General features: G+C 38.3%; 1 protein-coding gene across 3 annotated transcripts in view; it reads right to left on the bottom strand.

Moving 5' to 3' along the window:
* SSH2 (slingshot protein phosphatase 2) overlaps positions 1-24,553 on the bottom strand; it is a 250,679-nt gene that overhangs the window by 98,459 nt on the left and 127,667 nt on the right. Inside the window, exon 1 of one of the 3 annotated variants that reach the window (XM_077749596.1) lies at positions 10,429-10,714. The exons of the other annotated variants lie outside the window; for them this stretch is intronic. Coding sequence (XP_077605722.1) covers positions 10,429-10,556 — 128 coding nt within the window. The 5' untranslated portion in view covers positions 10,557-10,714. Of the gene's footprint in view, positions 1-10,428; positions 10,715-24,553 lie in introns of those variants that run through there. 3 annotated transcript variants of the gene reach the window in all.

The raw sequence follows: 24,553 nt of genomic DNA, 5'->3' as shown, positions 1-24,553 counted from the left end.
CCTTTAAAAAAAAAAGAATGTGAAATTTTATTGAGGACAGATGAACATCACAGAGGTGGGATGTCAAGGAAGTTCAGTTTCACATACTGCCTGTCCTATTCCATTCATCTCCTAGGAGCAGAAACACTGAGAATTTACATTCCCCACAGATGCTGCAACTTTTCAAACTAAAGCTCTCCACAATAGAATATTAAAAATTAATAGTAAAAGAAAATTAAAATCTTTTGGTGTTCATGGGAATTTGGTATATTACCCTTTGGAGAAACACAGTACGGGTGACCGCTGAACAGTGTGGGTTTGAACTGCCTAAGTCCACTTATGTGCAGATTTTTTCAAGAAATATATTGGAAAGTATTTAGGAAAGCTTCAACGATTTGAAAAAATTCACAGATGAACCATGTAGCACAGAAAAAGTCAGAAGTTATCGTAACAAATGTAGTATATAATATATATGACATACAAAATATATGTTAATTGTCTGTTTATGTTATTAGTAAGGTTTCCAGTCAACAGTAGACTATTAGTAGTTAAATTCTGGGGTAGTTAAAAGTTATACACAGATTTTCTATGCACAGGGGGTCAATGCCCCGAACCCCTGCCTCGTTCAAGGGTCAACTGTAATTCTAAGTCTTCTGCATCTAAAAGCTAAACTGTTACAACTAAAAACAAACAAAAAATCCCCAAACACAAAAAACCCAACACTCTAAAAACAGAGGTTTCTCTTTGAGAGTAATTCATGCCACTGGATTCTGTTGCTTTAACAGACATAACTAATGCCAAATCCCTCAGGTTACTAAAATAAGGATCACACCCCACTAGAAACAGATTAATGCAGAAAATAAGAATTGCTCAATTTACACAAACCTGCAAAAAAGAAGTGAGCCCAAATTTGCCCTTTGGTGTGTAACACTAGCAATCTATTTATAAATCATTTGCTACATCCTTTCCAAATCACAGGAACACCTAAAAGTCCTTTATGTTCTTAGCACATTTCTTCAGGTTGAACCTAATTATATTAGTGGCAGCAACATCCTGCACCATTCAACAATGCAAAGTTAATTTTAACCCTATCTTAAAGTAGTTAGGATACCAATCTTTTCTCTTTCACCTTAGAAATTCAGAAACATTATCAGATAGCAATGACACCACTATTCTTTAGTCCCAAGGCAGTAATAATTAAGAGGACTCAGAGTTACTGGAGAGACCCAGGAAAAGATGTGAGCAGCATGATACACAGACCCTTTATTGCTCTCAGGTCCATGCTCTTGGAAACAGAGAATGGTAACATCCTTAATTATTTAGCTTTGGGCAGTGGTTTCTCAGAGTTAGTCTAAAGAAATTGCTCAATTTCANGGAGGGGGGGGGGTGGTGAATTTTAGATTTATCAAAAGAAATTCTGATTTGAATGTATTACAACCTCACCATTCCTGTACATCTTCATTGTGCAGATTCCCTCTTCAGTTAATCTGGTTAAGCATGGTTCCAGTAAAGCCAAAGTTGAGAGCTCTTTTTTTTTTTTTTTTATCCTTGGTTCCTAGCCAATTACTGCTGACTTCAAACACACACAAATGTGGATAAAGCCACATAAAATTATAACCACTAATGAAAACATACATGCACTTTTATACTGTCACAGCAGATCATTAATATTTCCTTCATATTTGAAGGCCAGAACACCTAGAAGAGTCACTAGATGTAAACTTATTTGATCATCTTTTAAAGGCATTACAGTTTTTAAACATTTTAATTTTTTATTTTATTTTTTTGAGAGAGCGAGAGAGTGAGGGAGGGACAGGAGACAGAGGGAGAGAGACAGAGAATCTTAGAAAGACCTCATGCTCAGCGAGGAGCCCGATGCAGGACTCCATCCCACAACCCTGGGATCATGAACTGAGCCAAAATCAAGAGCCAAATGCTCAACTGACCCTGAGCTACCAAGGCGCCCCAGATATTCTGCTTTTTAAGGCTATCTTCTTTACATAAGAATCGGATGACTACAAAAAGTCAGTAGTAATTTAAAGTCAAAGAAAAAGAAACATCCTATGCTTCTTTTAACTATTAAGATTAGTCTCTTTATCCACCAAAGAGAAGAAAAAAGACCTTAAATTGTAAATATATGCCTGGTTTCAATCCATTGTCAATAATTTATCAATTATTCTAATTATGTTTGCTCATTTCTATGAAAAAACAAGATCTAGATTTAAAAAGTAACACAGAGGGGCACCTGGGTGGCTCAGTCGGTTAAGCGGACAATTTAGCTCAGGTTATGATCTCAGGGTTTGTGAATTTGAGCTGCACATTGGGCTGTCTGCTCTTAGCATATAGCCCACTTTGGATCCTCTGTCCCCTCCTAACATCTCTCTGCACCTCCCCACTCACATTCTCTCTCTCAAAAATACACAAAACATTACAAAAAAAAAAAAAGTATCACGGATGAGGGGTGTGTAGGTGGCTCAGTCTGTTAAGTGACTGGCTCTTGAGGTCGGCTCTGGTCATGATCTCATGGTTTGTGAGTTCGAGCCCTGCACTGGGCTCTGTGCTGACAGTGTAGACCCTGCTTGGGATTTCTCTCCCTTGCTCTCCCCGACTCTCACCTGTGCTGTGTCTGTCAGTCTCTCTCTCTCTCTCTGCCATTTCCCTAATTACTCTCTTGCTCTCTCTCAAAATAAATAAACTTAAAAAAATATGGATGATAATTATACTTAATGAGAATAAAGAAATTTAAAAACCTAAAAGGCAAAAAAAAAAGTCATAAAATTATAACACTGGGAGTAGGACTTCTTGGTTCCTAAACTGTCAAATATAGGTAATTTTTGCTAAAGAACTGTTTCAGAACTAGAGAAAGTTGGAAGGCTACACCTAAATTATTCTATAAATCAGACATAAGCGGCACAAAGATTGTATCAAAGGTTCAACAAATCCTCAAAAGCAAAAATCTTAAAAACAACAGTAAACCAAATCCAGCAATCTCTTAATAATGTAAATAGCATGTAAAGATGATTTACTTTAGCAACTCAATATGTCACCACATTACTAGCAAATGGGAGGGGGTATTATTAGTCCAACAGATGACCAAAAGCCTTTAATTAAATTCAGTAACTATACCTAAAAATCTTTGATTGGGTATACAGTTGATCTTTGAACAATATGGGAGTCAGAGAACTGAGCCCCCATACAGTCAAAAATCTGCAAATAACTTTTGAATCTTTAAAAACTCAATAGTCTACTGTTGACCAGAAGCCTTACCAGTAACATAAGCAATAATACGTATTTTACATATGTATTATATACTGTAGTTTTACAATACAGTAATCTAGGACAAAGAATATATTATTAAGAAAATCCTAAGAGAAAATACATTTACAGTCTGATTATAAAAAATCCAGTATAAGTGGACCTACAAAGATAAAATCCATGGTGTTCAATCCTCAACTTGATAAATGGCCTATGCCAGAACCTATAGCACACAATACATCTACTCACAAAACATTAAGAAACATTCTTTTCACAGTGGAAAACAAGATAAGCCCATTAACAGTGCTACTATTTAACATTACACTAGAGCCCTAGCCAAAGCAGAGTTCAAATAAAACTCATTTACAGATGATAGAATCATGCACTGAGAAAAGAAAGAAAATCAACTTAAAAATCTATTGGCTATTAGGACCAAGCAAGAGTTCAGCAAGGTGTTCTGATAAAAAAGCAAATATAAAAAGTAATAGTTTTACTATATAGTTATAGTGACTAATTAGAAAATGACATGGGAAAGAGCTCAAGAAATACATTACAACAAGAGCAACAAAAACTTATGAAACACCCATGAATATACCTATAAGAAATGTGTAACTACTATATGGGGAAAAGTGTAAAATTTAAATAGTAGATACACACACCAAATTCCTCATTGGAAAGGCTCATTTCATAAAGCTGTTAATTCTCTTTAAAACCAATTCAGCACAATCTCAGTCACAATCCTAATAGGACTTTGTTAATGTTTTTTATTTGGGGGAGGGAGAAAGAGTCCCCTCAGAGTATCCAAGGGAGGGGGAGGGTGCAGGGAGAGAGAGAGAATCCCAAGTAGGCTCTGACTGGGCAGAGCACCATGCATGCCACACTCCATCTCAGTAACTGTGCGATCATGACCTGAATCGAAATCATCAAGATGCTTAACTTGCTGAGCCACCCAGGTGCTCCCTTAATAGGATTTTTAAAGTGAAAACTGACAAGGTGTTTCTAAGACTTATCTGGAAAATAAAATAAGAATAGCTAATTCATTAACAAATAATGAGGCAGGCCTTGCCGTACAAGATATCAAAATATCCACTAAATCCCTATAGTCAGTACACAATGTGGTATTGGTGTATAAATAGAAAAGGTATCAATAGGACTTAATTGTACAGACTCAACTCCAAACATTAGCATTAAACATTTTTTTTAATGATTTATTTACTTTTTGAGAGAGACAGGCAGACAGCGTGAGCAGGGGAGGGTCAGAGAGAGAGGGAGACACAGAATCTAAAACAGGCTCCAGGCTCTGAGCTGGCAGTCAGCACAGAGACCGACGCGGGGCTCGAACCCACGAACCGCAAGATCATGACCTGAGCCGAAGTTGGATGCTTAACCAGCTAAGCTACCCAGGCGCCCCTCTACTAGAATTTAATATACAATAAGTGTAGAGTGTTTCAAATCAGCAAAACGAGAATGAACTAAATAAATGATACTGGGATAAATGACTATCCATCTGGAAAAAAGGTAGAGTTAACATCCCTATCACATTATAAATGTAAATTCCAGATATTTTAAAGAGTGAAATATTTAAAAAGTATAGACATATTAGAAAAAAACATAAAATACTTTTATAATCCTGAAAGTGGGCGGGAAGGGCTTTTTAAACAAGATACAAAACTCTGAAATCCTAAGAGAAAATATCAGATTTTATTACATAAAAATTAAAAGCTTTTAGGAACACTTGGCTGGCTCAATTGTTAAATCATGCAACTCTTCTTTTAGTTTCATTTTTGAGAGAGAGAGAGAGAGAGAGAGAGAGAGAGAGCGCGCGAAAGCAAGCGCGAGCGAGCACAAGCAGGGGAAAGGCAGAGAGAGAGGGAGACACAGAATCCGAAGCAGGCTCCAGGTTATGAGCTGCCAACAAAGAGCCCCATGCCCGGCTCGAACTCACAACCCAGGAGATCTTGACCTGAGCAGAAGTCAGCCGCTTAACTAAGCCATCCAGGTTCCCCTGAGCATACAACTCTTGATTTCAGGGTCATGAGTTCAAGCCCCATGTTGGGCAGGGAGATTTCTTAAAAATAAAATCTTAAGGAAAAAAATTAAAAACTTTTATACAAGATGCAAAATTAAAAAGATACATTATAAACTGGTAGAAAGGTGGTTTTTTTTTGCCACATATTAAGAACATATAGAGTATATCAAAAAGATAAATAAACATTAAAAAAGATAAATACCAACAGAAAAATGGTACTAAGTACAAACATGCAAATTATAGAAGAAAAGGGAAAAAGACCAATAACAAGTATAAAGAGATACTTAAACCTTTATAATACGAGGGAATTGCAAACAGAGAAATATTTAAGAGCAGAAGCCCTGGAGTCAGACTGCCTGTGTTTGCACCCTGGCTGTAAAATATTAGACAAGTTACTCTGCATCTCTGTGCCTCTCATCTGTAACTGAGAATAATATCTAACTCATAAGAAAAAAGAAAGATAATATAAACAGTATTAATAATAATGCCTGATGCATAGTAAGAGTTCAATAAAATGCTATGTAATGTTATTATTAGTATTACCAGGATTGGTGAAGGTCTATTGTAGCTGGTAACAGCAAATTAGCAAAGCCTTTTTAGAAGGCAATTTGGCAGTATGTATCAAATTTTTAACATATACATACCATTAGACCCAGAAATTCCACTGCTACAAATTTATCTAAAGAAATGTTCCCATATGTATACAAAGATAGCAGTCCAGTGCAGCAGTTTAGGAGCTCTGTGTTTTGAGACAGGAAATGCTGGTTCTAGTTTCAGTTCTGCCAATAACAAATCATGTAACTACTATGCAAAAAATCACTGCACCATTTCAATGTTTTTAAAGTTTATTACTTCATAAAATGTGGATAAAGACTTGCTCAATCTGCCTCAGAGGAATACTTCAAGGATGTTGTTCCCAAAGTGTAGCCCCTGGACCAGCAGCATCTAGGAACTTGTTAGAGATGCAAAACACCTTTCAGTTTCACAAAAAAGCTACATTTTGGATAATTATCTGCATATGCTCCTTTGTTTCTAAGCTTGAGCTTTAGAAAGCACTGATGTACAGCTTGGAAATCAAATTCATATGAAATCAAATACTAACTACAAGTATTTTAGGTCAAGGATAAAAAGCTCAAGGTAACCTGTTTAACAAATCAAGCAATGTTTCAAGCACTTAAGTTCCAAGATTTCTGATCAGAGGTTTTCATAATGGGAACACGGTTTTGATGGTAGCCTCTGCCAGCATTTTGTCTAATAATTCCTGATCTTTCTCTGAACACATTTTTGTAGGACACAAAAATAGCCACCTATCTGATGCGTTGTTTGGCATATACCAATAACACCAGAAGGCCCCTTACTTAGTGGCCACTTCTCAGGGATTGAATGTTGGCTCTCTAAAAATAACATAGGTTCCCATATTTTTCAGAAATTCTCATTTCTATTTTATTAAAAAAGTATGTATACCCTTAAAGGGTATGTAACTTTTCATGATTATTTGAGAAGTCTGATTTAAGACTTCTGAAATTTGATCCCATGATGCTCTCTGGGTTGCACACATATTTTTCTAGTAGGATTTAAGCTTATGGCAGTAACTATTCTCAGTTTCTGGAGTGAATTTAATCACTTCTTAATGTTCTTCACTGATACTTCAAAATTAACCCCATATTTGGTGAGTTTTATGCAATGACAAAGGGAGACCATAATCTAATAATGATAATATAATTTTTAGTAAAATATAGTAATACCCTTGCCATTCTCTAATTTCATCTATATATAACAGTTGGAACTCAAGAAATTAGTATGAACCTGTGAAATTACCAAATAGGTATCTAAACACCATACTCTACAGGTCATGAACTTTCTCCATAGGACAGCCCTTAAGATCTCAGTCTATTACTCTAGCTTTTTTACTCTGACACAATTCTCATAGCATTTGTTACTTGGTTTCTAAACCCACAGCAAATCTGAGGCAGCAAATAAGAACAGAAAAAAAATTGTATGCATGGGTTCTCAGCAGTGACAAGAGAATTATCTGGCTAAGAGTGTGTCAAGGTATCCCCTTCCCCAAACATACACTCCAAATTTTTTTTGAGTCAGTCTCCACTTATGATCCTAAATCTTAATCTTTTAGTTACTCCCACTAGTCGCTATTTATATATCTGGCACCACCAGGGAATGCTCACACCAATTGAGCTTTACAGCATCAAGCCTTAGAAATAATACTTCCCTTTAGGAAAGAGATAAATTTTTTATAAGATCACATTACTTTGAGAATCTGATTTTAAAAATACATTTATCTACACAACATTTCCATATGATCTCAAGGTCACTGACTTTTTTTTTTTAAGTTTATTTATTTATTTTAAGAGAGACAGAGACAGCACAAGTGGGGGAGGGACAGAGAGAATCCCATGCAGGCTCCATGCCACCATGCCCTATGCAGGACTCAAACTCAAGAAAACCAAGAGATAACGACGGGAGCCGAAACCGACATCCAGAGACTCAACCAACTGAGCCAACCAGGTGCCCCTAGGAGTTCACTGACCTTCCTAAACCAATCCATAAAACTCTAGGTGACCAGGGACCCCAAATTAAGAACTTCTACATTACACGCCAAAATGTGTGTATTTTAACAAAATTTTTGGTATTATTTTTATCAGAATGATCCCTAAAGATTCTTAAATGACAATGAACAGGGGGACATGATAAATGCAAAATAAAAACGATGGCTAATGTAATACTAATGAATATAGTTTAGAAGAAGTGAAATTTGGATATTAAATCTCCTGTAAGAAAAAAAGGTGGCAAAAGACAAAAATTAAAGAGATATTCTGCAAATTCTTTAAAAGACTGTCTACCTTGGCAGCAAACCTCTTTAGTGTAGCAAATACCTCTTTTCACTGCAAAGCTGAAAATGTCAGCAGTTAAAGACAATTCCCAAGATTAAGTCTCAAAAGTGACCTTGCAACTCCTAAGAATATAATTTTTATAGTGGTTGAGAGCACCAGTCTAGGAAACAGCTCTGGATTCTAAAGACAGTTTTATCATTTACTAGCTACATGGCCTTGAGCAATTTCTTAACTTCTTTAAGTCTCAGTTTCACTGTCTGTAAACAGAACAAACTGGTTCACAGAGTTGCTGTTATGATTAAATGAGACAATATACATTAAACTCTTAGCACAGTGACAAGCGGGCAACAGATGGAAGGTACTAATTATTAATTTCAGTTAACTCATTTTTTATGTAGGGATTTATGGTTTGCAAGGTGTTACTGTCACATATCATCTCTTTTGATCACCTACGGGTAGAAGCCTCATTTTACAGTGGAAGAAACCGAAGTCAAAATGATTTACCCAAAGGCAGTAATTAGTAGGAAAAGAAATTTGGGCTTAATTTGATTATACTAGGAAATAAAATGCAAAACTCATTTTCCCCCCAAAAGTTGAGAAGCTCTGCCTTTTAAATGTTAATCTTTTTTAAAAGTACAGTTCAATATACATAAAACCTGCCATTTCACCCATGTTCAGTGGCATTAAATACATTCACATTGTTGTGTAATCATCACCATCATCCATCCCTTGATGGGTCTTTTTCAAATGAAATTCTATCAAATACATACTCTCCATTTCCCCTCCCCCAACTCTTGGGGATTACTTTAGGTGCCTCAAATAAGTAGAATCACACAGTATTTGTCCTTTGTCATTGGCTTATTTCACTTAGAATACTGTTTTCAAAAGTCATTCTTGTTGCATTTGTCAGAATTTCCTTCTTTTTAAAGGCTGCATAATATTCAGTGGTATTGCCTACCACACCTTGTTTTATCCATTTATCTATCTGATGGACATGTGGGTTGCTTCACTATGTTTTGTTTTTTCAAAATATTGTTAACACTACTGGTTATCCAGTTTCAGATTATTCCCTCCTTTCTTTCTCTTTTACTACATTTCTTTTTTTTTTTTAAGAAAAAAATGCAGATAAGTGGTTGATTTAATTTTGTAGAGTTTACAACACACCAAGACCACTTTATTTTGTGGCTATTTTTTGTAGGAGCTCCACCATAAATCAATACAAAGAAAAAACCTGAAAGTCAAATGAACTTAATTTGATTTGGTAGGAGAGCAAACCATTAAATAATAAATTATGTGTAAGATTATAAATCACTTCACATGCTATTCTTAGGACCTTTAATAAGAGATAGTGGAAAGTTTCTGTTGTCAGACACTAAAAAAGTTTTCAGGGTTGACCTGGGAGGGAGAGAGAAACATTGCCTAAGTACCTGGGAGTCTGGAAAAACCTCAGTAGCTGACTCTCCTGAAGCCACTCCAGAGTGAGTGCTAACACACTACGAAGACCAAACTGCTGCTACCTAAAGTAACCCTTGCCTTAACTGTGAGGCGACATTAACCACAAGCTTCAGCACACAGTTCTCAGAAATAGCTAAACCACAATGGAAGGGAAGGACGGCAACTCTAGAGACTTCAAAAACAGCGACGATTTAAAGATGCGTTGAATCTTGCACTTTCATCAATGAAGAAGGTGTGCACGCAGGCTTGGATTGCGAGCACGCACTAGTACAGGGGAGACTTAAAAGAAAAACACCAAACTACTGAAATCCAATTTTATGAAATAATCCCACATTACAGGGAGCGGGAGAGAAGAATGGCCCCAGCCTTCCTTTGTGTGAACAGCTTGCAAAAGAAATCTACAGCCACACGCAAACTTATTTGAAACAGCAGCAACCCCCAAAACAACAAACACGGGAGCTTGATCTCCAGCAGGACCCGCAAGGGAATCCAAGCGTTTCCGGGCGGCCGTTCAGAAGCTACAGACCGCCCTTCACTGAGAGTCTCCCGCTCGGCTGTCAGTCGGTCACCACAGACAACTTCCAAGGGAGGACAGCACTTTCAGATTCCCTCAAAGTTTAGCAGAAATTCTCGCAAAGGGTTCTTCAATCCGCCCAACCCCTGGGGACACTTTCTGCCTCCAAGAACTACCCCACACCTTCAACCCACTATGCCCCCGGACACTGCGAGACCGCCAAGCACGCAGGGTGCGATTTCGCCCTCTCTTGCTTGCTTGCTCCCGAGGATGCCGGGGAAAAGCGGCTGCGGAAAAGCAAACTTTCCGAGCTTCGCTGAGGGCGGGAGGGCGCGCCGCGAACTCACAGCTGGTTGATGGCGTTCTGAGAGATGACCGCGTTGGCGGAGAAGTAAGGGATCATGTCGGGGCCACCGAGGCTGCAGGTGCAGGCGGGGGACGCCTTCCTCTCGTGGGCCAACGTGCTCAGGGTCATGAGGCCAGCTCAAGGCGCAAAGCTCCGCATCCTGGCCCCGCCCGGCTCGGGCACGAGGCGCTAGCAGCTCCGTGGGGCCAGAGGCGCGGGCAGCTCCGGCTCCCCGCGTCCAAACTGGGCCCAACGGATCGCGCGGAGGCAGTCGCCGCAGCCCTAGGGCTCGGCTGTGGAGTCCCGGCGGCAGGGCGCCACCAACAGCCCACCCCAACCCGCGTCCGGGGCGGGGCGCTGCGGCGGGGCGGGCCTAGCGGGAGGGGAGAGTCCTAAGAGCAAAGAGGGTCGGCCCTTTCGGACGCTCCGCCCCTGAGCTCGTGGCATCCACCGGATCACGCTGCGTGCATCTCGGCGAGTGAGCGAGGGTCCGCACCAAGACATCACGGCTCGTGGGAAGGAGTGAAACGAGCCTGGAGTGGGCAAGAAAGGCTCCTGTTTCTTGGGAATGTTTCCACAGAAAGGTCCTGCTTCTTGAATGACTCTATACATTGAACCTCAAACCCCATGTTTCAAATGATCTTAAAATTTTACTAAAAGGTCGTACATTAACATATACTTATCAGCGGTTTTCTAGGTGTTAAGGGCTAGGGAAATTCGGAAATAAGCTAGATTTGTTTTTATGCAAAACATTTGAAGTTATAATGGGAAAAAACCTATATACATTGTCGATAACATCTGCTAACCCTTGTAAATAAAGGGCTTTCCTAACCATCCTCCAAACCAAGGACTTACTACCTTAGCTGCACATATGAATCACCTGTGGGGATTTTAAACACTTCACTACCTGGCTTCACCCTAGACCAATCAAATCAAAATCTCCTGAAGTTGGGATCCTAAACATCAATATTTTTCAAAGCGTCCCAGGTAATTCCAATTGTGCCAAATGATCCAGGAGAGGGAGACAGGCTAGATAGAGAATATAACCTTACTTTACAGATGTATAAAGGGTCTAGCCAGATGACCTCGTTTCTAAGTGACATCACTTAGATAGGAACCCTAGTTTTATGACTTCTCATCTAGGTAGGGCTTTTCCTACCAAACCCTATACCCTGCTGTCTTCATGAATTTAATCCTTTTTCTTATTTTTAAAAACGTTTTATTTATTTCCGAGAGAGAGAGAGAGAGAGAGAGAGAGCAGGGGAGGATCAGAGAGAGAGGGAGACATAGAATCTGCAACAGGCTCCAGCCTCCGAGCTGGCTGTTAGCACAGAGCTGGCTGTCAGCACAGAGCCTGAAGCCGGGCTCGAACCCACTAACCACCAGATCATGACCTGAGCCAAAGTCCGAAGCTTAGCGGACTGAACCATCCAGGCGCCCAGAATTTAATCCTTTATTGATGTTCCGAACAACTCACCCTACCAGAGGCAGCTCTCTCTGTAAAAAGAAATCTCTTTTCTCTCCTGCATGCTATATAGTGGTTTACAAAAGTGGCTAACTTGGGGCAGGCACTCAGTAAAAGTTAGCTCCCTCATCTCTTGCCCTTCCAGTCTCATCAGAACAAATATTTTCAGGCATAAGCATTTTATGCTTTTTGAATACTTGACTAAAATATATATCAATAAAACTGTCTTAGGAATTCTAGAGCCAGAAATTAACAACAATTTTTAAAAATGATTTCACTATCCCATCACAAGACAAAAGAGACTAAAATTCGGAAGAAGTCACTTTAAGACTCAACGTATGCTAGGATCAAGAAGAAATATGTCTGGTTATTTATTTTTTAAATGTTTATTTTTTTAAGTGTTTTTATATATTTTTGAGAGAGAGAGAGAGAGACAGCATGAGCAGGGGAGGGCCAGAGAGAGAGGGAGATACGAATCTGAAACGGGCTCCAGGCTCTGAGCTAGCTGTCAGCACAGAGCCTGACACGGGGCTCGAACCCATGAACCATGAGATCATGACCTGAGCCAAAGTCGGATGCTTAACTGACTGAGCCACCCAGGCGCCCCAAATGTTTATTTATTTTAGAGAGAGACAGCAAGTAGGGGAGGGGCAGAGAGAGAGAGAGACAGAATCTGAGCTGTCAGCACACAGCCCGATGCAGGGCTTGAAACCAGGAACTGCAGATCATGACCTGAGCTGATGTTGGATGCTTAACTGTCTGAGCCACGCAGGCGCCCCTTAATTTTTTTTAATGTTTATTTATTTTTGAGAGAGAAAGAGAAGAGAGAGAGAGAGAGAGAATGAGCAGGGGACGGGCAGACGGACAGAGACAGAGACACAGAATCCAAAGCAGGCTCCAGGCTCTGAGCTGTCAGCACAGAGCCCGATGTGGCTGTAACTCACGAACCATGAGATCATGACCTGAGCTGAAGTCGGACGCTTAACCAAATGAGCCACCCAGGTGCCCCGAAATGTGTCTTTGTTTTTTGTAATTTTTCAGATCTCTTTTCCTATTAGGTAGTTTGGCAATTTTCTAAATACTACTAATGAAATAATCTAAATTATACATTCTATACCTAAAAACAAAAACTCTCTTGTTAGTTTATCCTTCCCTAAAACTTAAAGTTGGTGGGGTGCCTAGGTAGCTCAGATGGTTAAGCGTCCAACTCTTGATTTTGGCTCAGATCATGATCTCATGGTTGGTGGGATCAAGTTCTTAGTCAGGCTCTGAGCTGATACCACAAAGCCTGCTTAGGATTCTCTGTCTCTCTCTGCCTGTCCCCCGCTTGTGCCCATGGGGGCATGCACGCTTGCACTCTTTCTCAAAATAAATAAATAAACATTTTTGAAAAACACCTTTAAGTTGTTGCCAAGGGATTTGAAATTTTGCAAACTCATACTGGAAACAGGGATCTAAGTTTCCTACAGACNGAACCGTAAGATCATGACCTGAGCTGAAGCTGGATGCTCAACCAACTGAGCCACCCAGGTGCCCCAATTTCCTACAGATCTTGTAATAGGAAAGAACCAGTTGGCAAGTGAAGAGTTAATGAAAGGTCTGGAGTCCAGTGCATCATCGTCTTCATCCATCTCTAGTAAGGAAAATGTTTCAAAGATTTATTCAGGCTGTGTCAGCAGGCACCCAAATGGCAGTGTAAGAAAAAAATCTGCTGATACACCCCAAAATAAATTGCTTTAAATATCTGGCAAACTTGCCAGTTTGAAACTTCTTCCAGGCTGTAATTTATTATAGCTTCCTGGCAGTGATCAAAAAAACACAGCAGGCTGTTTAGAAGAGCACTGCTAAGGTGAGTCCAGTTCCCTTCATGAGAGCAGAGATGGGGTTTTATCGAAGTCAGTACTAACTGATGCCACTTAGGAAAGATGATGGAATGGTGATTATCATATCTGTCTGAAAAAGAAGTCAGCAGGAAATGTATCTTACTCAATTCACACTTAATATCTCTGGCATTTAAAAAATGCTAAAGATAAGGATTTCATAAATATGTATATTTGTCTTTATAGATAGGTTCCTATAGTGACACTCCAGAAGTGCATAGTCCTTTGTTTCCCCTCAAAAGACCTCTGCCAGTGCCTGTTCAGTGGAGTCTATTTTAACACCCCCATCTAGGCCTTTTCAAAAGCTTTCAAAGTTAAATTTTCGCTTTAAACTGTAATATAGGAAATTGGTAAAGTGCTAGAATGTGCCTCATAGTTTTTTTAGAAAAAAAACCCTGAATCATCTTTGCAAAGTGGGGTACCTTTAAGGGAATAGTTCTTTCTGCTACTGTTTTAAAAGTTTAACAAATTCCTTTTCTTTTCACAATCTGCAGAGTGTCAAAATGTCAATCAATTTAGTTTCAGCTCAATTTAATCCTTTACTCTACACTGTCAGGAAATGAGGCTCTAGGGAGCAAGCTCTCTGTACCTAAGCTTCTAGGAATTCAAAAATGATTCCAAATTAGACTGAGCAACATGAAATAAATGAAGCTAGTTTTCTACTCCACATGAAGTCAGAAGGGGCTTTAAAAAAATGTGCACAAAGGCCCTGAAGAAAAATTGTTGTTTTTCACACTCTGAAGTTAGAAGGTTTAAAATAAATTTTGTCATGTCATTTGCTGACCATTTCAAGGCTCAAAAATGTGAATATTCTATAATGTTAATCTGACTCTTGACAGCATTAGCTATGATCGAATTAAGTTTTTATAGAATTATGTTAAAAGTATTAACACAATTTCAAAGAAATAGATGTCTCTTATATCCGTCAGTACTTCCATTACTATGCCTTCATCTGTCTATCCACAGGATACAAACACTGTAAAACTGTGTAAAACCAGAGACTGACTTGCTGTCCAATCGGTATTCCAGGACAGACATGAAAGTGTGCTTACATGTGAGTGAAGGATGTAGGCATGCTTTCGCTGCTGTAACAAAATTTCATCGTGGGTGGATCACTTGAAGGGAAGGTAGCTAATGAGCTAAAAAGTGACTTTGTAAAGTGCCAAAAGCAGTAGGCCAGAAACCAGAGGACCTAAGGTCTAGTTCTAACATGGCCACTTAATTAACTAAGGTTTTGGCTAAGTCACTTGTTTTCATCTGTAAAATGGGATAATAAAACCCTAAGGAAATGTCCCCAAATCTGTTTTTGTGAGAGTTGGGAACCTTAGCAAAGGAATTTCATTCAGTTTAGAAGTCCTAAAAGATACATTTAATTCCCTTAAGTTAAACAGTCATCTAACTCAAAGCAGTAGAGCCCAGTAGTTAAAAATCCTAACCTTGGTTTATATATAAAATGGAATATTACTCAATAATAAAAAGAATGAAATCCTGCCATTTGCAACAAGACAGATCGAGCTAGAGGGCATAAGGTTGAGTGAAACAAGTCAGAGAGAGACAAATATCATATGGTTTCACGCATGTGAATTTATGCGGAATTTAAGAAACAAAAATGAACAAAGAAAAAAGGGACAAAAAGTAGACTCTTAATTATAGAGAACTGGTTGTTGCCAGAAGGCAGATGGGTGGGTGGGGAATGGGTGAAATAAAAGGGATTAATAATACACTTATCTTGATGAACACTGAGAAATGTAAAGAATTGGTGAATCATTATATTGTACACCTGAAATTAACATAAACTGTATGTTAATCATACTTGAAAAAAAATCCTAGCCTTGGAATTAATAGGATGGGTTTGAATCCTGGTGTCACCATTAGCTGTGTATTTTGTAAAAGGTGAAAGATTTATGCGATCTGAAGAGAAACCAGAGTATTAGCTGTGTATTTTGGATAATTACTTAATCTGTGGCTCAGTATTAGTACCTAATTTATGAAGTTACTGTGAGGATTAATTAAGCTAACAGATGTAAAGTATAAAAGAGTATCTGGCACAAAAATGTACTCTTTGGACTTAATGGCTCTATAAACTTAAGAGAGCTAAGAGGAAGGTTGAGGAGCAGATTGCCCTTCAGGGATAAAATCAGTGAGTTGGAGTCTCCAAAGAATAATCTTGGATCAGAGTGAAAGGCTGTAATAAATCTTTTTATTTATTTTTAATATATATATATTTTTAAATGTTTTATTTATTTTTAGGAGAGAGAGAGAGAGAGACAGCATGAGCAGGGGAGGGTCAGAGAGAGAGGGAGTCACAGACTGAAACAGGCTCCAGGCTCCGAGCTGGCAGTCAGCACAGAGCCCGACGCGGGGCTCGAACCCACGAACCGTGAGATCATGACCCAAGTGAAAGTCGGACACTTAACCGACTAAGCCACCCAGGCGCCCCTTTAATATATTATTTTTAAAGTAATGTCTACACCCAGTGTGGGGCTCGAACTCACAACCCAAGATCAAAGGCACATGCTGTACCAACTGAGCCAGGCAGGCACCCCTAAATGTTTCCATTTTTTAAGTTTCTTTGCTTCTCTAACTCCTCCATTTATCTGATCTTTTGACTGTTTCTCTGAGGTAAAAATTCTTAATGGGGAAAAGACCTATGTGCCTTTCTTCAAGTCATTAAGAAAGCTATGTGTGAGGGGTGCCTGGGTGGCTCAGTCGGTTGAGTGTCCGACTTCGGCTCAGGTCATCATCTCGCGGTTTGTGGGTTCGAGCTCCGCGTCAGGCTCTGTGCTGACAGCTAGCTCTGAGCCTGGAGCCTGTTTCAGATTCTGTGTCTCTCTCTCTGACCCTCCCCTGATCATGCTGTCTCTCTCTCTCAGAAATAAATTAAACATTCAAAAAACAATACATAACAAAAAAAACCTGTGTGTGTGTGTGTGTGTGTGTGTGTGTGTGTGTGTGTGTGTATGTTGAGAGTGGGTAGGGGCCTCAGAAGTCTGTCTGGCAACCTTGAGGTAAAGTTGACTATACATTTTAATTTATGCACTGAAGAAATTAAGATGTTGACTAGAAATAATCCTCTATGCTCTTTTCCACCAATCTGAAAAATAGCTAAAGCAGGACGGGCAAGTCAATGAGTCTGATGTCAGAGTTCTAGATTCTAGTGACTTTATCCAATGGGCTAACAGAAAGCTAGTTGTACTTGTATCTGCTGTGAAAAGTTGAGGAAGGAGGGGCGCCTGGGTGGCTTAGTCGGTTAAGCGTCCGACTTTCGCTTAGGTCATGATCTCGCGGTTCCTGGGTTCGAGCCCCGCGTCGGGCTCTGTGCTGACTGCCAGCTCAGAGCCCGGAGCCTGTTTCAGTCTGTGACTCCCTCTCTCTTTGACCCTCCCCTGCTCACGCTGTCTCTCTCTCTCCTAGAAATAAATAAAACATTAAAAAAAAATTTAAAAAAAAAAGTTGAAGTTGAGGAAGGAATGAAGATTAAAATACATACAAATTTCCCCAAGGTACCACACCATTTCATCCAGGAAGTCTTCACTATTATTGTTTGCTAGGTAGCTAATTACATTAACTTATTATTGCATTCTGCAGTAATGTGAGATCTGCAGTGTTCACTAGATTTTTGTATTTCTAAACTTTGAAATAACAGGTTGATTGTACATTTTAATTTATGCACATTTTAATTTATATACATTTATTAGCTTATATAACTTTATTTAAAAAATACCTAGTCATAAGAAATAAGATTATACCTGTCAGAAGACCTATTTGTATTTTTATGTTTTCTCTAAGGGTATATCTACAGACATAAATAGTAAATTAATCCCCTGAGTGTCAAAAGGGAGAAAACCAACACTTCAAAGAGTTACAAAACAAAAAGCCTGTTACCTGGAGTCGCACAACATTCTGTCTCCTGTTAATCTGTAAAACGCTAGGATAAAACTCTCAAGATAATACACCAAGTTCCAAACTCGTTGCCCAGACAGCACCAAGAGGTATCTCACTACACCTAGTCAAAGGCACTCTTCACACAATACAATAAACTAAACTTTGTAAACAAAGGCTCTTAAAAGCAATCATTTTGCAATCACCATGTGGCTAATAGTTTTATTTAAAAGAGTATCTGACAATAGTTTTAAATACTGGATAGAACAATGTCATTGAACCCTTCTAGTCCTTTCCATGGAACTTTCCACCATAAGAGCAATGGGAATACTGAAAAGATCTGCATATCAACTCCATGAGAGGCAATCTCTAAGGCATTCATCCCCCATGGTCTTAACCACCATATGCTCCAGTAGGAAGAGATGCTGACATGCTGCTTTCTTCAGGTTACAAAGGCCCCACATGCTATTGTTTAGTAAAAATAATAGGCATTTATAGATCACTTTTCACATTCAACACACCTTATAAAACATTTAACCATTTAATTCCCATTCTATCTCTTTAAACACTTTATTTTTTAAAAACTAGTTTAAAAAAAGTAAAAGTAACACATGCTGAATTATTAAAACTTTTTTCAGTATTCAGAAAGGTAAACTAAAAGTCACTCTCTTCATTCCCATCACTCCCAATACTCCCAGAGATTACTGTTAACATTTCCAGAAATGTTCTTGCATATGCAAACATTAATATATTGAAGCTGCCCTTTAAGAAACACACATGCATGGGCGCCTGGGTGGCTCAGTCGGTTGAGCGTCCAACTTTGGCCCAGGTCATGATCTCACGGTTTGTGAGTTTGAGCCCCGCATCGGTCTCTGTGCTGACAGCTCAGAGCCTGGAGTCTGCTTTGAATTGTGTCTCCCTCTCTCTGCCCCTCCCCAGCTCATTCTCTCTCTCTGTGTCAAAAATAAATTAAAAAACTTAAAAAAAAAAGAAACACACATGCACACAAGCATAAATTATATACCATATATTATACATATTATTCTGCTTCTTGCTTCCCCCCACTTATTGCTATATCTTAGACATTTTTCTATGTTTATATAGACTTGCCTCATTCTTTTAAAGGAGTTCATAGTGTTTTATTTTAGAATTGTATATAATTTATTTAAATAGCCCACTACTGATGGACATTTAAATTGTTTACAATCTTTATTATATACAATACTACTATGAACACGTCTTTATGCATACATATGAATATATTTCTTGGATTTGTACCTAGAGGTGGAATTGGCAGTTAAAATATTTTAAACATCTTAGGAATTGATAGATATGATCAATTGCCCTTCTAAAAGGATTAGATTTTATTTTCCCATGGAATCTTAGTGCCTCCCATCCTCTGATCTATTAAATTAACTCAGGGCCCAAGATCCTCTTCTATATCCCATCTTCTATATACTACATTAAAAAAATATAGATATATCTATATGTACATGACACATGCTTACAGAGAGAAACTAGAAAAATAGAGTAAATTATAAAAAAAAATATGAAAAACTACGTTAAGGATCATTGATTTCAAAGAATTACTTAGACTATAACAAAATATATGTAATACTTAAACTATTTTGAAGATAATATAATTTTAAATTCAGAAGATATTTAAGGATCTTGTTTGATGCTTATGCTGTAGAACATATTGTAGGCAAATGAGCCAAATGGGGCCTTCAGTGTCTTGGAATGGGGTGAGACAAGAGATAGAGAAAGAGAAAATGAATTGGGGACTAACAAAAAATGGAGGCTAGATGAGTTAAGGAAGTCTTGAAAATAAAAACAATAATTGACATTTGTTGAGCTAACATTCACGGTGTACCAGATCCTCTATTAAGAGTCTACATGCAGTATCTCACTTAATTCTCAGAAACAACTCTATAATTCTATTCTTACCTTTATGAGGCTAAGAGAGATTGAATAATTTGCCTAACGTTAGATAGGAGTATTTCAACCCCAGCCAGTTAATCTGGTTCCAGAACCTGTTTCCTTAAACCAGTATTCTACACTGTCTCCATGATGATGGAGGTTCTTTACAGAACAGGTTAAGTCTGAAAAGTTCTACTGCCAACAGAAGAACTCCTGGAGACTTCACTTACTTGACTGCACTTGGTATTTTCTCCTCTATTTGATCCTAGCTATGCCTAGCAGGTCCTGACAACAATAGGGACCTAACCTAGTACTAAATATAGTACATCTTTTGGCTGTTGCATACCATCCTCCTGCTACCAAATCCCTCAGAACTCTGCATTTCAAACTAATATTCATCACAAGATTTTCCAAGGCATTTATATCTATATTTTGTTTCTCTCCTTTCTTTACATAGTATCCTATGTGAAGGAGGCATTTACTGCATTTGTGGACAATGATGGCATCATCATCTTATTTGATGTTTGAAATAAACCTATTAGCAAGGCAGGTGTTATCATTCCTTGTGACAGGTAAGGAAAAAGATGAACCGGACTAATATCTAGGTGATAAGAAGCTTAGACTCTAGGTGCAAATGTGTCTAACTCATCCTATTTATTGTTGATTGACTGACTGAATTCAGTTGGACTAATCCTGAATATCTGTATGTCAGGCAGTTTCTAAGACACTATCAAAACGACTAAGAGTTAAGTACTTTTATAATAATTCCTTACTCAGAATCCCTAAATAGTTCCTTATTCCCTTTCAGAACAAGTCCAAACTCTTCCTTTGAGCCTTCAGATCCTCCTTAATTTAAATCCTACCATAATTCAGTCATTATGTCATATTACCCTTAATTTCATCCCTTCTCAAACACAATCAGTGTAACTATTTTTTACCCATTTTCCCAAAATAAATCTTTGCTATTATTAGATGGTTTCTATCCTGTCTTCCTATATTGGAGTCTCATTCTCCTCTCTGTTCAAATTGTCCCTCTCCGACACCACTTTTATCTAGTCTGTCAAGTTATCCATGTAGAACCTATTTCTCAAGGCCTTCTTTCAATTCTCAGCATTTTCAATAATTAGAAACTCTACAGGGTTTTCACATTTATCCTCACTTGATTCTCATTACAATCCTGTGTATAGGCAAGCAGAGCTAGCTGGGATTATCAGCTTCATTTTACAGATGAGGAAACTGAGGCTCAGAAATTAAGGGACCTGCCCAAGTTTACACAGCAAGTGTCAGAGCTTGGATTTGAACTTAGCTCTTCTAGGGGTGTCTGGGTGGCTCAGTCAAGAGTCCAACTCGAGGGGCACCTGGGTGACTTAGTCGGTTAAGCGTTCAACTTTGGCTCCGGTCATGATCTCACTGTTCGTGAGTTCGAGCCCTGCATCGGGCTCTGTGCTGACAGCTCAGAGCCCAGAGCCGGCTTCGGATTCTGTGTCTCCCCCTCTCTCTGCCCCTCCCATGTTCATGCTCTGTCTCTCAATTAAAAAAAAAAAAAAAACCTCCAACTCGATTTTGGCTCAGGTCATGATCTCATGATTCGAGAGATGAAGCCCCACATTGGGCTCTGCTGACAGCAAGGAGCCTGCTTGGGATTCTTTCTCCTTCTCTCTGCCCTTCCCCCGCTTGCATGTGCATGTTCTCCCTCTCCAAATAAACAAATAAACATTTTAAAGAATGAGCCTAGGTCTTCCGATTAAGCCCAATGATCAATTCCTGGTCTATAGTATGCTATGACACTTTTCTAATTCCTTTAGAAGTTATAATCTGTATCATTATTCAACATTTAACTATTTTAAGCCATATAAGTTATCTCTCTGTGGCATAAATTAGACACAGTAACTCTCTCTTGTGGGCTTCAAAGAGCCTAGCACAGTGCTAGGTTGGTTGATTGATCCCTTATACCACACACCACTATAGTTTTCTTAGGGTTCTAGATAAATACTTCCTGAAGTAATCAATACATTAGTGATCTCCCTCACAGCTGGTATAGGGTATAAGCTGGTATAAGACTCCTTTTCACTGCCTCATTTTTCTCCTGGTGTCATTCTCTTCTGATACATAGATGCTTCCTTCATCGGAGAATCCAGTAGAGGGCCTGCAACACAACCCAGTTAGGTAAGGGCTTTATTTTTATTTTCAGGCCTGTCCTAGACTTTCAGGAGCCAAAAGTTCAAATCGCAGCAGGACTGATTCAGCCCTTTCACAAGCAATCTAGTACTATGCAGTTTGTTTAGACTGGTCAAGTTTCTAGGCCCTGGCTGAGCAGCATCATTATCTCTTCGAGCTTTCATGTATCAGCTTCCCTGGCCATATTTCACTTTCCATGTCTTTCTTTTCTAAAATCAGGTGAACATGCAAAATCACATACTTACACAATTATATACTTTTCAAAAACCAGGTCATCAACTATCTTCAAGGAATTTAAATAAAATACAGGAAGGTTTTCCCCCCCTCTCTGGGTTAGGCAAAACCAAGAAGTATGCAAAAGTTATACTCCTCAATCCTTAGTAAAAAGGGGGTACATTGTATCATTCTTTAGCTAGTGCATCAACGGAGAAAAGATATGGGGTTGTCAGATTCTATTTAATCCACCTCAGCTGGAAGGCCAACTGGACAATGGATCTTAAGTGAAGTGAACAATACTTTGCCAGGGGAAAAGAAAACTAAGAAGCAAATCTTTTAATTCTTAATTGTGAAATATTTCAAACATACAGCAAAGAACAGAGAGGATAACAAACAGCCAGATACTCAATGGACAGTACTATCATATTCTAGCATCTTACTCTTCAGAATTTAAGAAATAAAACAACACAACTGAAGCCCCCTGTGAACTTCTTTATGAGCCCTTTCCCTCTTCTCTGTTTGTATAACTCCTCTTCTTGAATTTGGTTAATCTTTCCATTCATGTTTTTATATTATGCATATGGCATATTTTTAATGTAAAATTCACTCAGAAAAGTGAAGCTTGTAAAGCCTTGACTTTTAAAAAATTTCTTATATATTGCTACATAAAACACATATAAACGAACAAATGAAACAGTTTTCCTACTTAAAACTTCTAGTCCAGGGTGGATAGGTGAGTAGACATGTGATAAAGCCAAAAGAGCAAAATGCTAATTGTGGAGACAGGAGGGGTGTGTATTTGGGTGTTTACTGTAGAGTTCTTTAAATTTGTCTGCACATTTACTTTCTTAATAATATAATGTTGGGAAAATAAAACAAAAATCTCTAGTTCATATTTTGTGTAAAAATCTCAGTGAATGGGTGCCTGGATGGCTCAGTTGGTTGAGCGTCTGACTCTTGATTTTGGCTCAGGTCATGATCCCAGGGTCATGGGATCAAGCCCTGTGTCAGGCTCCAAGCTGAGCATGGAGCCTGTTTAAGATTCCCCCTCTCCCTCGCCCTCTCCCTGTTTCTCTCTCCCTTTCCCTTAGCCCCTGCTCATGCGCTCTCTCTCTCTCACATTAAAAAAAAAAATTTCAGAAGAATAATATCAACTGGTTTTAGATACTTAGGAATCTAGTATACTTATAGAAAACAATAATTAAGCTTGTTAGTCTAATTATTGTTTAAGCTCTTGCTTTATGGTATCTAACAAATAAAGAGAGAAAAGACCAGTCCCTCTAAGGTTTATCTTCACATAGCCACTTTTTGTAAAGCAGTTATTTCAGCTTTGACTTTTCCATCCTTTTCTGGGGAGTTCATGAAGTGATCTGAAATGATTTTATAACCCCTTTCTCACCATGACTTAAGCTCAGAGCTGGAAAACTACTTGTGGTTGATAAACATCCCTAATAAAATGAGTATATTAAATAATTAGGAGAGAAATACTTTTCAAAGTTTTTAAACGTTTTTTGTAGTCCTGTTTATAAACCTTCTAAATGAACTCTTATTTTAGGAAAATACGCGGTTACAAACTGACCACAGGAAGAACTACAACAAAAGATTCACTAATGATAAAAATACCACTGTGATAGAATATTTAGTGCTTTGCCTATTTGATGTATTTTCATATTTGTATATTATTTATGCCCCATAATAAGCATGCTAATTATTTTTTAAGGAAGAAGAAACTAAGTCTCAAAGAATGAATCTAAGGTTATGCAATCTAAACAAACATCTCCTAACTCCAATACCAGTGCTCTTCTCACATAACTGCGAATAATGGAATATAAATCTTTTGGTTTGGGGGGCATTTTAAAATGACGACATTACCAGAAATTACATTACTTATTATTTGTTTGTAGAGTACTTCACTTTAAGCAGGCTAATTTCAATAGTAACTACTCCTTAAGGCTAATGTTTTCATAATTTTATAGGTAAAGTAATAGATTCAGAGAAAATTAAGCTTGAACATGGACTGTTTCAATTGCGGAATATTGCCTTTCAAAAGTTAGGTCTCCAAGGGAAAGGACTGTGTTGAGTTAAAAATAGTTCAGTTTTGGGAAATGATATTACTGCCTTAACACAATGTCTAACAAAAAACGTTTTTAATGTTTTATTTATATTTGAGAGACAGTGCAATCAGGGGAGGGGCAGAGAGAGAGACAGCAGAGAGCTTGTTGTGGGCTTGAACTCACAAACCATGAGATCATGACCTGAGCCAAAGCCGAACGCATAACCAACTGAGCTACCCAGGCACCCCTCTAACAAAAAAATTTTTTTTAAATTACTTCTTAAAATTAATCATTTAGGTTAAAATTAAACTTAAAAATATGCCCAAGATGTTTTTTTTAATTGAGCAAATAGGAAGATATAATAAGTGGCTGTTAAAAATAAAGTCCTTAGTGACATTTATTGATTGCTGAAAACTACATATAATTATAGTCCTTTTGATGTCATAGAAAATAAATTTGGGGCTTTAAGTGAGAGTGTGGTGACAGATTTAGCTAACACTGAATGAATTACAATTAAGGAAAGATATTTTT

This window comes from Crocuta crocuta, unplaced genomic scaffold (genome assembly GCF_008692635.1).
Source record: "Crocuta crocuta isolate KB4526 unplaced genomic scaffold, BGI_CrCroc_1.0 scaffold149, whole genome shotgun sequence".
Lineage (NCBI taxonomy): Eukaryota > Metazoa > Chordata > Mammalia > Carnivora > Hyaenidae > Crocuta > Crocuta crocuta.
This window is presented reverse-complemented; position numbering and strand designations above follow the sequence as displayed.